The 12,716-nt window shown below is 39.7% G+C and overlaps 1 protein-coding gene across 4 annotated transcripts in view; it reads left to right on the forward strand.

The window, feature by feature from the left end:
* The window catches only part of PHYHIPL (phytanoyl-CoA 2-hydroxylase interacting protein like), a 449,794-nt gene that overhangs the window by 376,395 nt on the left and 60,683 nt on the right, over window positions 1-12,716 (forward strand). The window contains exon 1 of one of the 4 annotated variants that reach the window (XM_037803806.1): window positions 10,981-11,703. The exons of the other annotated variants lie outside the window; for them this stretch is intronic. Coding sequence (XP_037659734.1) covers window positions 11,598-11,703 — 106 coding nt within the window. The 5' untranslated portion in view covers window positions 10,981-11,597. Of the gene's footprint in view, window positions 1-10,980; window positions 11,704-12,716 lie in introns of those variants that run through there. 4 annotated transcript variants of the gene reach the window in all.

Raw genomic sequence — 12,716 nt, forward strand, 5'->3', positions numbered from 1 at the left:
AGGCTGGGCCTCTTGGCTCGGCTCTGCGCTGCGTGCTGGGCCCCAGGCAGGAGCAGCCCTGCCCACTGGGGTGATGGCCGTGAGGCTGGGTTTCTCCCCTTTGTTTCCCTGGACCCGAGACAATCTGCAGTGGGTGTGGGAAGGGGTATCCTCCACCCCAGACACCAAGGCGTTAGTCCAGACCGCTCCTGTCTTATCTGCAGCTGTTCCTGGGCTTCTCTCTTTTTTAAAACAACAACAACAACAACAACAAAATCGCCAGCCCAGCGTCTCCCCCCACTGCAGCATGGCCGATGGATCAGCCTACTCACTCACTCGTTTCAGAATGCAGACTCCTGATTTCACCAAACGCACGTTCCCTGTGGCTTTAGCAGGACTTGTCTGGCTGGTGCTACTTTGGAAGTGGTGTTCTGGGTCCTTCCTGGTTTTTTATCTAGTGTTTTCCACGGAGGTGTTTTTTTCTCTGTCTCACCTAGTCGCCATCTTAGGTTCCTCCTCCCCCTATATTCTTTTTAGTCTGTGGAGTTGAGGGGAAAAAAAACCAGATTAATTTGGTGAAGGGTGAAATTGAAAGCTTTAAATTATCTTTTGATTCAAATGTATAAACAATTCCACAAGTGTACCCTTTCAAGTCATTTGGGGGCCATTATCTTGACAGAGACATTGAAACCTTAGAAATGGGAAAGAATATGAAAAGATAGGAGCTTTGAAACAGAAACAGTATATCTCACGTCTACATATAGGGTAGCAAAAAAAAAAACAACATAGGTCTTGCATATATGGAATTTGCTGCTCTTCCACAAGACAGTAAGATGGGCAAGTGTCATTTGTACTATTTCTACTGCTGTTGTTTGGCAGCCCCTTATAGAGACATGGGACAAAGTCATTATGAGCTGTTTTTTAAGAAACTTTAGCACTGTTTCAATAAGACATTCAAATTAGTATTTAAAAAGTATCAATGAAATTATACATTTGATTTATTTATGTTACCAGACAAATTGGTTTGATTTAATTGATAAGTTTCCTGAAGTAAATGTTTGCTTGGGGTCACATAAATAAAGACATCCTTAATAGAGAAACAGAGGAGTTGCCTACTGAGGGCCTATAATGATCCTGTTGAGGTCATTTCTGTTTTGTTTTGTTCTTTCCTCCTGTCACCTCTCTAATATACACAGGGGTATTTGGCTATTATGATATAAGTGAAAAAAAGATCTAGAAAGACAGATTGATGCATGACTGTAAGTCATTGAAATAATATGGGTTAGAATGCAGAATGCACTAAATGTGCCTGACTGTCTCTAAAGCTCAATTTTGCCAGGTGATAGCTTAGAATTTATCTTCATATTTGTATCAGTCTGGTTCCTTGAAGTATTAGGACCTTTTCTGTAGGCTTAATGTCTAAATACTGTCTGTATAGGCTTAGTTGCTCTTTGGCTATGTTTGATTAAGGGCCCTTAATTCTTCCATTTGAGATATCTTAAACAGTCAAATCACTGTTTTAGCTGCATTTTTTCTTTTGTGGAGGAAAAGCAAAAGCAATGTAAAACTGTGCTGTAATAAGAGTAGTATCACATGAGAGACCAAAGAAATCTCTTTTATCACTACTGCAGTGTCAACTAAATCCTTATGAGGCTGTCAGGTTTACTCTGTGAATATCTGAAATAAGGCTTCTTTTTGCATTTCATGGGCTGTCAACAACTTTCCACGCTATGGAAGATTAGCCCATGATCTGTCCCACAAAATGTGTGAATCCACAGATACTTTGTGGTTATATGACACTTATCATGAATAGAAAATCTTATTATCAAGCTTCACAACATAGCCTGATTTAAATGTCTTAGGAAACCTAGAGTAACCAAGAGACTACATAAAATGCAGCTACACTGTGGTAGTTATTTTCATTTGTGATATTTTAAGCATAGTTAGTGTTAATATCATCCATGAATTGTAAAAAAAAAAGGGACCTGTAGGCATTTCTTTCAGCTTAGAAACACAGAACTTGAAGAAGGTTGTTGTGATGAATAAAAAATGAAAGTTATTATGAAGGACTTTACGATTATGAATAGCCATATGACTGTCAAGTAACAATCAAAGAACACTTTTGAACATGAATGAACTGGTAATTAATTTAGAAGTACTTATTTGTAATCAAGTTTTATAGCCATCTGGGCTATAAAATTGGTCTATTGTTATCAGATCACCCCTGTTGCATTGTGTTTCATTCTGGAATTATATTTTAAGAGGGAAATGTGTAATTTTAGAACATATTCAGGGGAAAATAAGATGGCAAAAGAATTCAAAAAAAAAATATTTTTTGAAGCAGAGCTGCAGGATTTGGAAAGATTTAATGGAGAGGGGAAGAATCAGAAAAGTATGATAGATGTTTTTACCATATATAGGCATGTCATGTATTGAAGAATGAACTTTTCTCTGTATCTCCAAGACCAGTAGACAAGAAATTGACAGGAGGAGGAAGTTTTTCGTTTCATATAATGTTGACCACTAGAGCTCTCTGAAGGTAGAACAGGCTACCTTCAGACAAAGTAGTTTTGCAGTTACTAGAGGTATTCACATACAACTTGGCTTGGTTATTGTGAAGAAGTTTCAAACATTAGAAAAGCAATTGTAATACTTGAAAGCATATGACACTTTTATGAATATTATACAGTGAATATGAACACAGAATGGAATAATAAATAGTTTCATCTATGTCTCCTAATGATGGAGACCCTTTTTAGAAATAGATGATTTCTGTCTGTCTCAGGGCCCTCACTATTGTTACTTTCTAGCCTTTGGGCTTGGCAACGGGGCTTATCTTTATGATGTTGTCTTCTCTTAATAAGAACAATTAATCGGAAGCAACTCCATGTATCTGCATTTTAGACTAATAGTAATAATTGGGGGGGGGGTGCTGGTAAAGACAGAGCTGACTTAATGCATACACATAAAAATATACATTCATACACATATGTGCATAGCACCGGATCAGCATTCATTGGATATTATTGACTAATCCTTTAATAAACCTCTGCCTACCCTGAAATTTTTCTAATTATGTATCTTGGAACAGGCCTAGTTTGGATAGAGTTAGGAAAGTTAAAACTCCATTTGAATGTAGTGTGGACTACTACTGGATTTACACAAACATTACAGTGGAAGTTTCAAGTCAAAATGTGGTTGTTAAATTAGGGTTTATTATCACACTAATTAGTGTATGGCAGATATGATCTATATAACATTACTGATGATATAGTACAATCTGAGAAGGAGTTGGGCATTCTGAAAAATGAAAGGGCTTTTTAGAGATCCTATAGGCATTCTTTCACCTTAAAAAGTTTGGGGAAACTAAAATATGTTCATCATTATAGAAGCCATGGTTTTTAAATTTTGACTGGTAACAGTAGAGAATATTCCAAGACAGGCAAGCTGTCTGGTTATCTATTCTGAGAGTCAATTTTTAGTTGAGATTTGTTTATTCATAGATAATGTAGTAAAGGCTAGATGTTGCTTTAGTTCTTAGGGACAGTCTACATGTTTATCATTGGAAAATAACTATTGGGTAGTAAACACAGGAAAAAAAGGTATATGATACTTTTTACTTGCTTTATATGCCAAATGAGGCTGTACTTTAGTACAACAGTATGATAATATTTGTGGTATATAACCATCAGTATTATGAGAATGAACATGTTATATTTTAAATATCAAAATATTGAAGAAAATCTCCTTTTGTGATTTTTTTTTTTAAAAGTGTTGGAAACACTGCAATATAACATCACTCTCTCAAATCCATTGCTTCCTTTCTATCCCCAATCTACTGTCTGGTCTATAATGCCTTGATATTTCTTGCCTGGACTGGAATAATCTCCTAAAATCCTGTCTTCCTCCATTCCTTTCATCCGATGAAACATTGGCAGATTGATCTTCTTATAACACATTTTCAGTTGTCACATAACTACCTGAAAATCAGTAGCTCCCCATTAACTACAGAACAAAAATAGGTAGCCATTGAAATGTATTGAGGAAGTTCTGATTAACAAAGTGCTTTAGTGGATTGATGTTAGTAGCAGCAAGATTATAGAAGGGAGGCAGGTAGACTATAAAGGCAATTTCAATAATCTGATCAAAATGATGAGGACCTAAATGCGGGTGGTGGTTCTAAAATTCAGAAAAGAAGAGTCATGTGTCCAAGAAATATTGCAGAATTGCAATTTTTTTCATTAAAAAAAAATCTTACAAACATTCCTCTTTGCCCCTCCCCACATCCCCCCGAATGTCTAATCTGCTTTCTAGCACTGCAAATTTGCTATTACTAGTCATCTCTTATAAGTAGTATCATACAATTTTTGCCCTCATGTGCCTTGCTTATTCCACTGAGCATAATGTTTTCATGTTGCAGCTCATATCATAACTTCATTTTTTCTTACAGAATAATAGAATATTATTGTTTTATGTGAAATATTTTATCCATTCATTTGTTGGTGGACACTTGGGTTGTTTCTACCTTTTGGCTATTGCAAATGTTTTAGTTTCCTGGCTGCTAAATCAAATACCATGCATTGGGTTGGATTAAACAATAGGAATTTATTGGTTCACCGTTTTAAGACTAGAGGTCCAAAATCAAGGTGTCATTAAGGAGATGCTTTCTCCCAGAAGATTGTAGCATTCTGGGGCTGGCCACTGGTGATCCTTAATCCTTGGCTTTTGTGTCGCATGGCAATGCACATGATGGTCTCTCCTGGTTTCTCCCTTCTCTTCTAGGTTCTGTTGACTTTCAGCTTCTGACTACTCCCTCTGACTTTCTCTCTCTGGCCTCCTATAAGGCCTTCAATAGTGGGATTAATCCTGATTCATTTGAGCCACATCTTAACTGTAGTAACCTCATCAAAAGGTCCTATTCAAACCCACAGGAATGGATTAAGTTTAAAAATGTTTTCCTGTGATACATAGCTCCAAGCCACCACAGTGAAGAGGGCTGCTGTGAATATTGGTGTACAAGTATCTGTTGGCAAGACTGTTTTCATGCTCTGTAGGTATATACCTGGAAGTGGAATTGCCAGATCAAATGGTAATTCTGTATTTACTTTTTTAAGTAACCACCATATTGCTTTCCACAGTGGCTGTACCATTTTACTTCCCCACCAGCAATAAGCTAGAGTTCCAATTTCTCCATATCCTCTCCAAAACTTATTTTCTGTTTTTTAAATAATAGCCATTGTTGTGGGTATGACATGGTATCTCATTTTAGTTTTAATTTGCATTTCCCTAATGGCTAATGATGTTGAACATCTTTTTGTGTGTTTGTTGGCCATCTGTATATCTTCTTTGGTTAAATATCTATTCCAGTCCATCGTCCATGTTTTAATTGGGTTGTTTGTCTTTTTTGTTGTTGCACTGAACAAGTTCTTTATATATTCTGTGTATTAAACCCTTATTTAATATATGGTTTGAAATTGTTTTCTCACATTCTGCAGTTTATTTTTTCAGTTTCTTGATAATTCCCTTCAATGCACAAGAATTTCAATTGTTTTAAGGATAGTTTCATTTAAAAAGGAAAAGTGAAAATCAGAAAGTGGGGTGATACTGGGTGGCTAAGAGGATACTGATGCCATTGACCATAATGGGGGAAGTTAGAAAAGGGAACCAGTTCTGGGGAGGGATTGATTAATTCGAAATGATTATGATTAATTAGAAAATGTTTATTGGTTTGAATTAGGGCAGTGGCTTTTGGTTAGTGTTGAGAACTTGGGAGAGGAGTTTGATGACAAAGGTGAGAAGTAACGCATTATGAAGAAATGAGAATTTATGGGAATGCATGAATTCTCAGGGGAAATGACTTTATGCAGGGAAGAACATAATGTCAGAGGCTGAACTTTAAAGAACACCTACCCTCAAGAGGGCAGCATAAAAGATAGAGGAGATAAACACTAAGCACACATAGGAAGAGATCCAGTAGAATTCAGGGTTACAGAATTTCATGGGAAATAAAACTGCTGAAATACCAAAGAGGATGCAGATGATAAAGGTCTTTATATATTTTGGTAATATGAAAATTTTACCAAATCCAAAGGTGACATTTCAGAGTAAGGATTAGAATAGTGGAGATGGGTGATAAATTGTAGGAGAATTTTTTTAAAAGGATACAATGAAGTAATAACACTTATATATCAATGTACAGTAGGCCATCTACATTTATTAGAAAATAAAGAAATTGGATAGTAGCTGTTTGGTTTACGTAAGATAATTTTTAAGATCAAGGAAATTTGACAATGTTTAAAGCCAGAGAGAAAGAAGCTGGAGGTGGGGGAGGCTGGGTGAGAGGGAGTATAAGTTGGAAGCTAACTCAATCCTGCATTACAGGAGCACTGAATGGAGAGCACAGGTGAGGGAAGAAGTCATAAGCTAAAGAAAAGAACAAAATGAGAAACTTCACTCTGCCTTCATTTTTCCCCCAAGTATAGGGTGAGATCATCTTTTGAAAGTGAGAACAGCACTGGGAGTTTAAAGGAGATAAGGTTTGAACTAGCCATTGAATCATCAAGCAAGCTGAATTTTAACAGCTTCAATTTGTAACAGGCCAAGTCTTCATAGGTTTCTATTTACCCCAGTCAGTGTTTAGTGATTTAAAATTAGGAGTACAGAAATCAGATAGTAGGGAGGGATCCAATATTTAGTGTTTGTTTATGGGCTTGGAAAAAATCTACCATTGAGATAAAACCAAAAGCAAACATAACCTGGCATAATTTTTAAAAGCCCAACATACTGAACCGTAAAGATATTCTAAATATGCAAGTTCTCAGTACTTTAAAATAGCTATTAAAACATTCCCAAAAGTGTATATTGTAAAATTGACCAGCTAGCCTTTCTTAATGTGGTTCTTCATGTCCAATAATAATAATATTCTAGTCTTGTAAGGTTCCTTATAGTTCATACAGTGCTTTCATAAGCATTATCTTGTTTGATACTCATAAGTGCAGACACTACTCAACTTGAGCCAGGACAACATAATTTAGAATATTTGAGTGGCTTTCCACTTTAACTCAGTCAATTATGAGTTTCCTTTTGCCCTGCCATTTATAAAAACTGCTTAGAAAAAGTTGTGATAGTATTATGAAAACAAAGGAAGAATCCTTCTTTATTTACCCATGGTTTTGGTATTCACTGTTTGCCTTCAGTCTAGCCATAAAAACCAGGGTTGTGCCTGAGGCTATGGGCCATGTAAGAATGATCTCTGATTCCCCAGCACTTACAAGCCTACCAAAAAGACTTTTTCTTTGGCTTTGATAAAATCCCAGGCTAGGCGCAGCAATATAATTAAACACGTTCAAAGTACTGAAGTTCAGTCAAATAATTCAGCAAATCGTAAAGTATTTTCACTGTGAAAATACCAAAATATGTGCTTAAAATTTACAATATCACAGGGGAAATAAATGTTGGGGGAAGAGGTATAGGTTTTTATGTGATTGCAAGCTCAAGATATGTGAGCAGAGTGTTATCAATGTCAGAAAAGCTAATGTGCTCCTGGGCTACATTACAGGTGCCTGGCATATTGAACAAAGATGGCGATAGCCCACTATATTTTCCCTTTTTATTTTCTTATATTTCTGTATCTGGTGTGTTCACCTATGGAGTCTTAGAAAAATTGGAGCTATCCAAAGAGAGTATCCAGAATGATAGGACTCAGAACAATGCAATAGCAGAAATGTTTAAAAAAACTAGGGAGTTTTTAGTTAGAGCATTGAATAAATATAGGCAGGAGGAGGAAGAAGGATTATCATTATTGCGTATGACCAACAGAGGGGAAAATTACGACCTTTGTTTTGATCTTATAGGGAGGCAGATTTTGGCTCAGAATGAAGACTTTGGATTACTTCATGGGGATTTTAACTGACTATTTATTAGAAGATAAACAACTTCTTGTCAAGGGACTCGGCATTGGCTAATGGGACTGAATTAGTATATATTTAAGGTCGTTTCAAATCAATCTAATTGTTCATGAACACTAATAGCTTAGAAAATCATAATATGATTATATTTTTAAGAGAACACCCATGAAAATAAAAAAGATTTTTGGTGGAGAGAATCATCTTTATGGAGAATGTGCCATTTGAGTTGGGGCTTGAAATGATGGGTAGGATTTTGACTGTAATGGTGGACACTTCAGGCTAACAAGTAATGTAAATGTATGGGGATTGCAGTTACACTTTACCTTAGGTATGAAAAGGCAGAACTTTCATTTGATCTACAACTTATTTGGTCACATTAGTTAAATTTTATTCACTGACATATGGGAAACAGCAAATAATGCTTTTTCATTCTAATCCAGGTAACAGTGTTCATTGAGTATTCAATCAATTTCTTTAGGTAAAATTCCATTTCTTTAGGTAATATCTTCAATTTCTCAGATTTCCACATTTATCCCTAGATCCTATTATAGATGGTATTTGAGATTATTAGGGGAGGGGCTTCCATTACTTTGAAGTGTTGCGACATAGGGTCCTTGGATTTGAATGTTATCTTCTGCCTCCTCTGGATTCTGAGGTGACATCCTCATATGTCTGGTTGCTTCTGGTCTTGCATTTGAACTTGATGGCTAGCGTCATGATCTATGTTTTTTTCGGTTTGGTCAGGTCATGGTTGTCCTCTCTGACTGACTGGGTCTCATCTCTTTTGTACTCTAAATAGCTCTGGTCTAGAAAGTGCACCCCACAGTCTTTGCTAAAGTATCATCACCTTGCTCTTTAACATTAGGCTTCATGGCAGGTCTGCAGGCTCTCAACTCAGTTACCTCTGTGTACACAAACTTTCAACAATTTGGAAAGTAAACTCTTGCCCTCCCTCTGCTTAACAATGATACCTCTGCCCTTGAGTTTTCCCATAATTATTTGGATGTTTCTAAAGCCACAACCCCTCATTCCAAATCATGAAGGCAGGAGTGAGGCAAAATGCTGTTGGCTGCCCTCTGGAGTTCTTCTATCCATTTTAAACATTTCCCTGAGTCAAAGAGAATGGAATTTTCTTCGTCTACCTCATAGCCACCATCTTTCTGATATCAATCTCAAGCCTAATCCTTAAGGTTGACTAGGATATCTTTTCTTCACAAAAGGAGAAAGAAACACATTCATTTGGTCCACCAGGCCTAACCTTGATATGTTAAATTATAAATACATTTATATTTTATCTCTCGACACTGCCTCCTTTTGAAGTCTAGCAACTTGCTAAAAATATCCTATGTTGAATGTCAAAAGTCAAATATTAACTCTTTTTCTTTGTATTCCTTATGTAACAATCCAAATCCTCAGGAGAAAGGTGCCTTGGATTGAATAGGTCTTATATCTAGGGAGCCAAATTAATAATTTTCAAAGCATTATTCCCTTTCCTATTACATAAATATTCTGGCCTACAAATTAATCATGCTAATTCCCCATTTAAAACCTTCCAATAATTTTCCATTCCCTTAAGATAAAATTATTTGAGGCTTTCCTTGACTAATTAGTCTACATTAGGACCCTTGTGCACTTTCACATCTCCCATAGTTTCTCTTTCATAACACCCATCATGGTTTTACTTTTTAATTGTCTGTTTTTCCTGATACATTTGAACTCCAAATTTCCAACACCTAGCATATTGTCCTGGACATAGCAGTTGCTTAATAAATATTTTTATGAGTTTTAGTTGTGATTATATGCATGGGTTATATTTCTCATTTATAAATCAATAAGTTGTATTTGGGTTAACACAATTCCTTTTGTGATTTGTAAATTTGAGACTACCCTTAAAGATGAACCCATTGTAGTTGGGTTGATAGTACTGATTTCTAATCCTACAGAGGCAGGCTTTAGGACACAGGAAATTGACCAATAAGGGCTTCATTGTCATATCTATTGACAGGTAATAATTTACCCTCTCTTTGGGGACACCCTTGCCTTGACAAAAGAATTCTTTTAAACTGTAGGATATCCATCTTTGTTAATACCTAAGTTCATAATAAGGGCATTTCACTTTAAGATACCTAGTTATCTTCCCCAGATTTTTATCAATTTACAGTTGTGCCAAGTCTTCTCAAAGGCTTATTTTACCTTAAGCTAGTCCTTACATTTTATGAACCGTCGATTAACTAGATTTAGTCATGTTGTTGCTAAATGGATGTGACTGGAAAGGACAGCCATCTTACGTAGATTGTGACTTTATTGGTTAACATTCATGTTTGAAATTGGAAAATCAATAAAAAGGAACTTGAATTCCCAACAGCATACACACTAAGGAAGGGGTGGGGGCACTATTTTTGATCATGTGATGGCAGCAAAACTAAAAGCTATTCCAGTGAAGTAAACGGGAGCAATAGGCTGTGACCTACTTCTATTTTGTTTTAAAAACATTTGCAAGTCCACTAAGTGCACTGCAGAATCTTTGCCATTAAAAGCAATCAATGGGCATACAAGTTCAGGGTAACTTGAGGATGCACAGGTCAGCCTTTATTTTCTGTTCTGGCAACAAAGGTCCTTCCATATCCATAAGTCCAGGGACTGTTCTCTCCCCATTCCACCCCTCTTTATTAGCTCCCAGAACAATGCCTGGCAGTTAAGTATTCAATACATATTTGTTGAAAGAAGCTAAATAGGGAAGTCCATCTGATGAGAGTGACTGTCCACTTACGAAGCACGTTTGCATCCCTCCCAGCATATTGGCTGGCATCCTCTCATTACTTCACCTTTCTGGCTGTACCGAACTCCCATGTTTGCCCCTCCTTTGGGGTGCCCCAATTCTTCGTTCCTAAACCCCTACAACTCCCCAGATAATTCGCTTCATTTTTCACCCAGACGCAGATGTTTCTGCCTGAGCAAGCTGAGTGCGGAGCAGCAAGTAGCCCCGGGTCTTGAGGGGACGCAGGAAGCCCACTGGCTTCAATACCTCAATAAAAAGGGTCAGGGCCCTTATTTTTCCAGTCCTTGAGAAACGGCCAGATTGTTCGGCCTATCTTTTCAGTGCGATCACCTCATTACCAACTTGGGCTCCGCCTAACAGCGTGAGGAAGGAGAAAAAACCGCCATCGCCAGGAGAGAAGGCAGGGGAGCGCGCGGCGCGCGGAAGTCCCGCGCGCTCCACAGTCCGACGCCTCACGTGTGGTGGTGTGAGGGCCGCGGCGCGAGGGCAGCCGGGGGCGCCTGCGTGGTGGAGGAAGAGCGTGTGGGTGCGGGTGCGGGTGCGGAGGCGGGGAGGGAGAAAGGGGCAAGCGCGGCGAACCAGTAGGTGGGCGCGTCCTCCTGCGCGCGTGCGCGCGCGCGCCGCTGTTTCTGCCCCTGCCTCAGGTTCCCCGCGCTCCGCGTCCCCTCCCCTCCGGGAACGCGCGCCTCCCGCCTTCGCGCCGGGTCTCGCTCGGTCTCTCAGAGTCGCACAGTCCCCCGAGCTCTTGCCACGGCGGTCGCCTCGGCCGCGGCTCTCCAGCCCGACGGCTAACCCTTGGCCTCTCAGCGCGGCGTGCCGGGCCTCCTTCTCTCTCTCCGCCACTCGCCTTCCCTTTCTCCTCCTTCTTTCCCATCCGGCCCGCCGAGAGAGACTGGAAACGAAGCAGGCGGGCTTGAGAGGGGGTTAGAAAAATGGAGGTGCCGCGCCTGGATCATGCCCTCAACAGCCCCACCAGCCCTTGTGAAGAGGTGATCAAAAACCTCAGCCTGGAGGCCATTCAGCTATGCGACCGGGACGGTAAGAGCGGCCAGGACCGTGAGGACAGGGGCTGAGCCCGCGCCGAGGCGCCGCGGCCGCCCCGGCTCCGCCGACGCTGCTCGCCGGGATGGCAGGGTCTTTTGTTGTTCCCCCTGTGCAAATAAATACAGGTGCTGGCGCCCTTCCGCCCACCCACCCTCCCCTCAGATCCCAGAAACAAAAGGGCCCCGGGGCTCCCTCTTCGGCGCGCAAAGTCGCCGTGGTCCTTGGCCGCGACGCCTCTCGCCCGCGCGGTCCCGGCGGAGGAGCTGCCCCGCGAGGACGCCGCTTCGAACCCGCGGCTCCTGCCGGGGATGAAGCGTTTGTAATCTTTGCCGCAGTCTGGGTTTCCTAAGTCTCCTGGCACGGAAAGGGAAATGCCCTCTGGATGCCCCTAGCACTCTCCCTCACCCCACCCCCAGCAAACACTAGTTAGCATCCTGTGCCCAGAAACTTACCAGTTTCTTTTTTTAAACTTCCCATCGTCAGACTCCCCAAATTTGGAAGACTTTATCCCCCTTAAAATGGGATTGTTATGACAGTTTTTCAGGGAAAGGACGGGAAGGGAAAGGAAAAAGTGTTTCAGCACCAAGGACAGACACAAGCTTTGTGGTTCTGGACTGTTGATTCAGAGGCTGTCAGAAATCTAAACGAATACTTACCCTAATATATTTGCTGTGATTCAGAATAGGCGGGAGTACTCACCATTGTGTGTTAATGAGAAGTCTTTTTATCCTATTGTTAAAGTTGGCTGTCCCCTGAAGAAGGAAATTGATTGAACACAGGTGTGAGCTTTAAGGAGCTAAGCTAGTTCTGTGTGCAATATAGGTAAAGTGCTTCTGGGTTAGTTGGAATAGTTGGAGAGTCAACGCTGTTTCAGAAACGTGGAATAGAATTTAATTTGTAGGGAAATCATCTGATTGTAATTGGTTGGCCAAATAATTGTAAAATTGTACATCTGGCAAATAAGGAACAATTTACATATTGTCGGGAAGAAACTGAACGTTAGCTAT

Source organism: Choloepus didactylus, chromosome 15, assembly GCF_015220235.1.
Source record: "Choloepus didactylus isolate mChoDid1 chromosome 15, mChoDid1.pri, whole genome shotgun sequence".
Classification (NCBI taxonomy): Eukaryota; Metazoa; Chordata; class Mammalia; order Pilosa; family Megalonychidae; genus Choloepus; species Choloepus didactylus.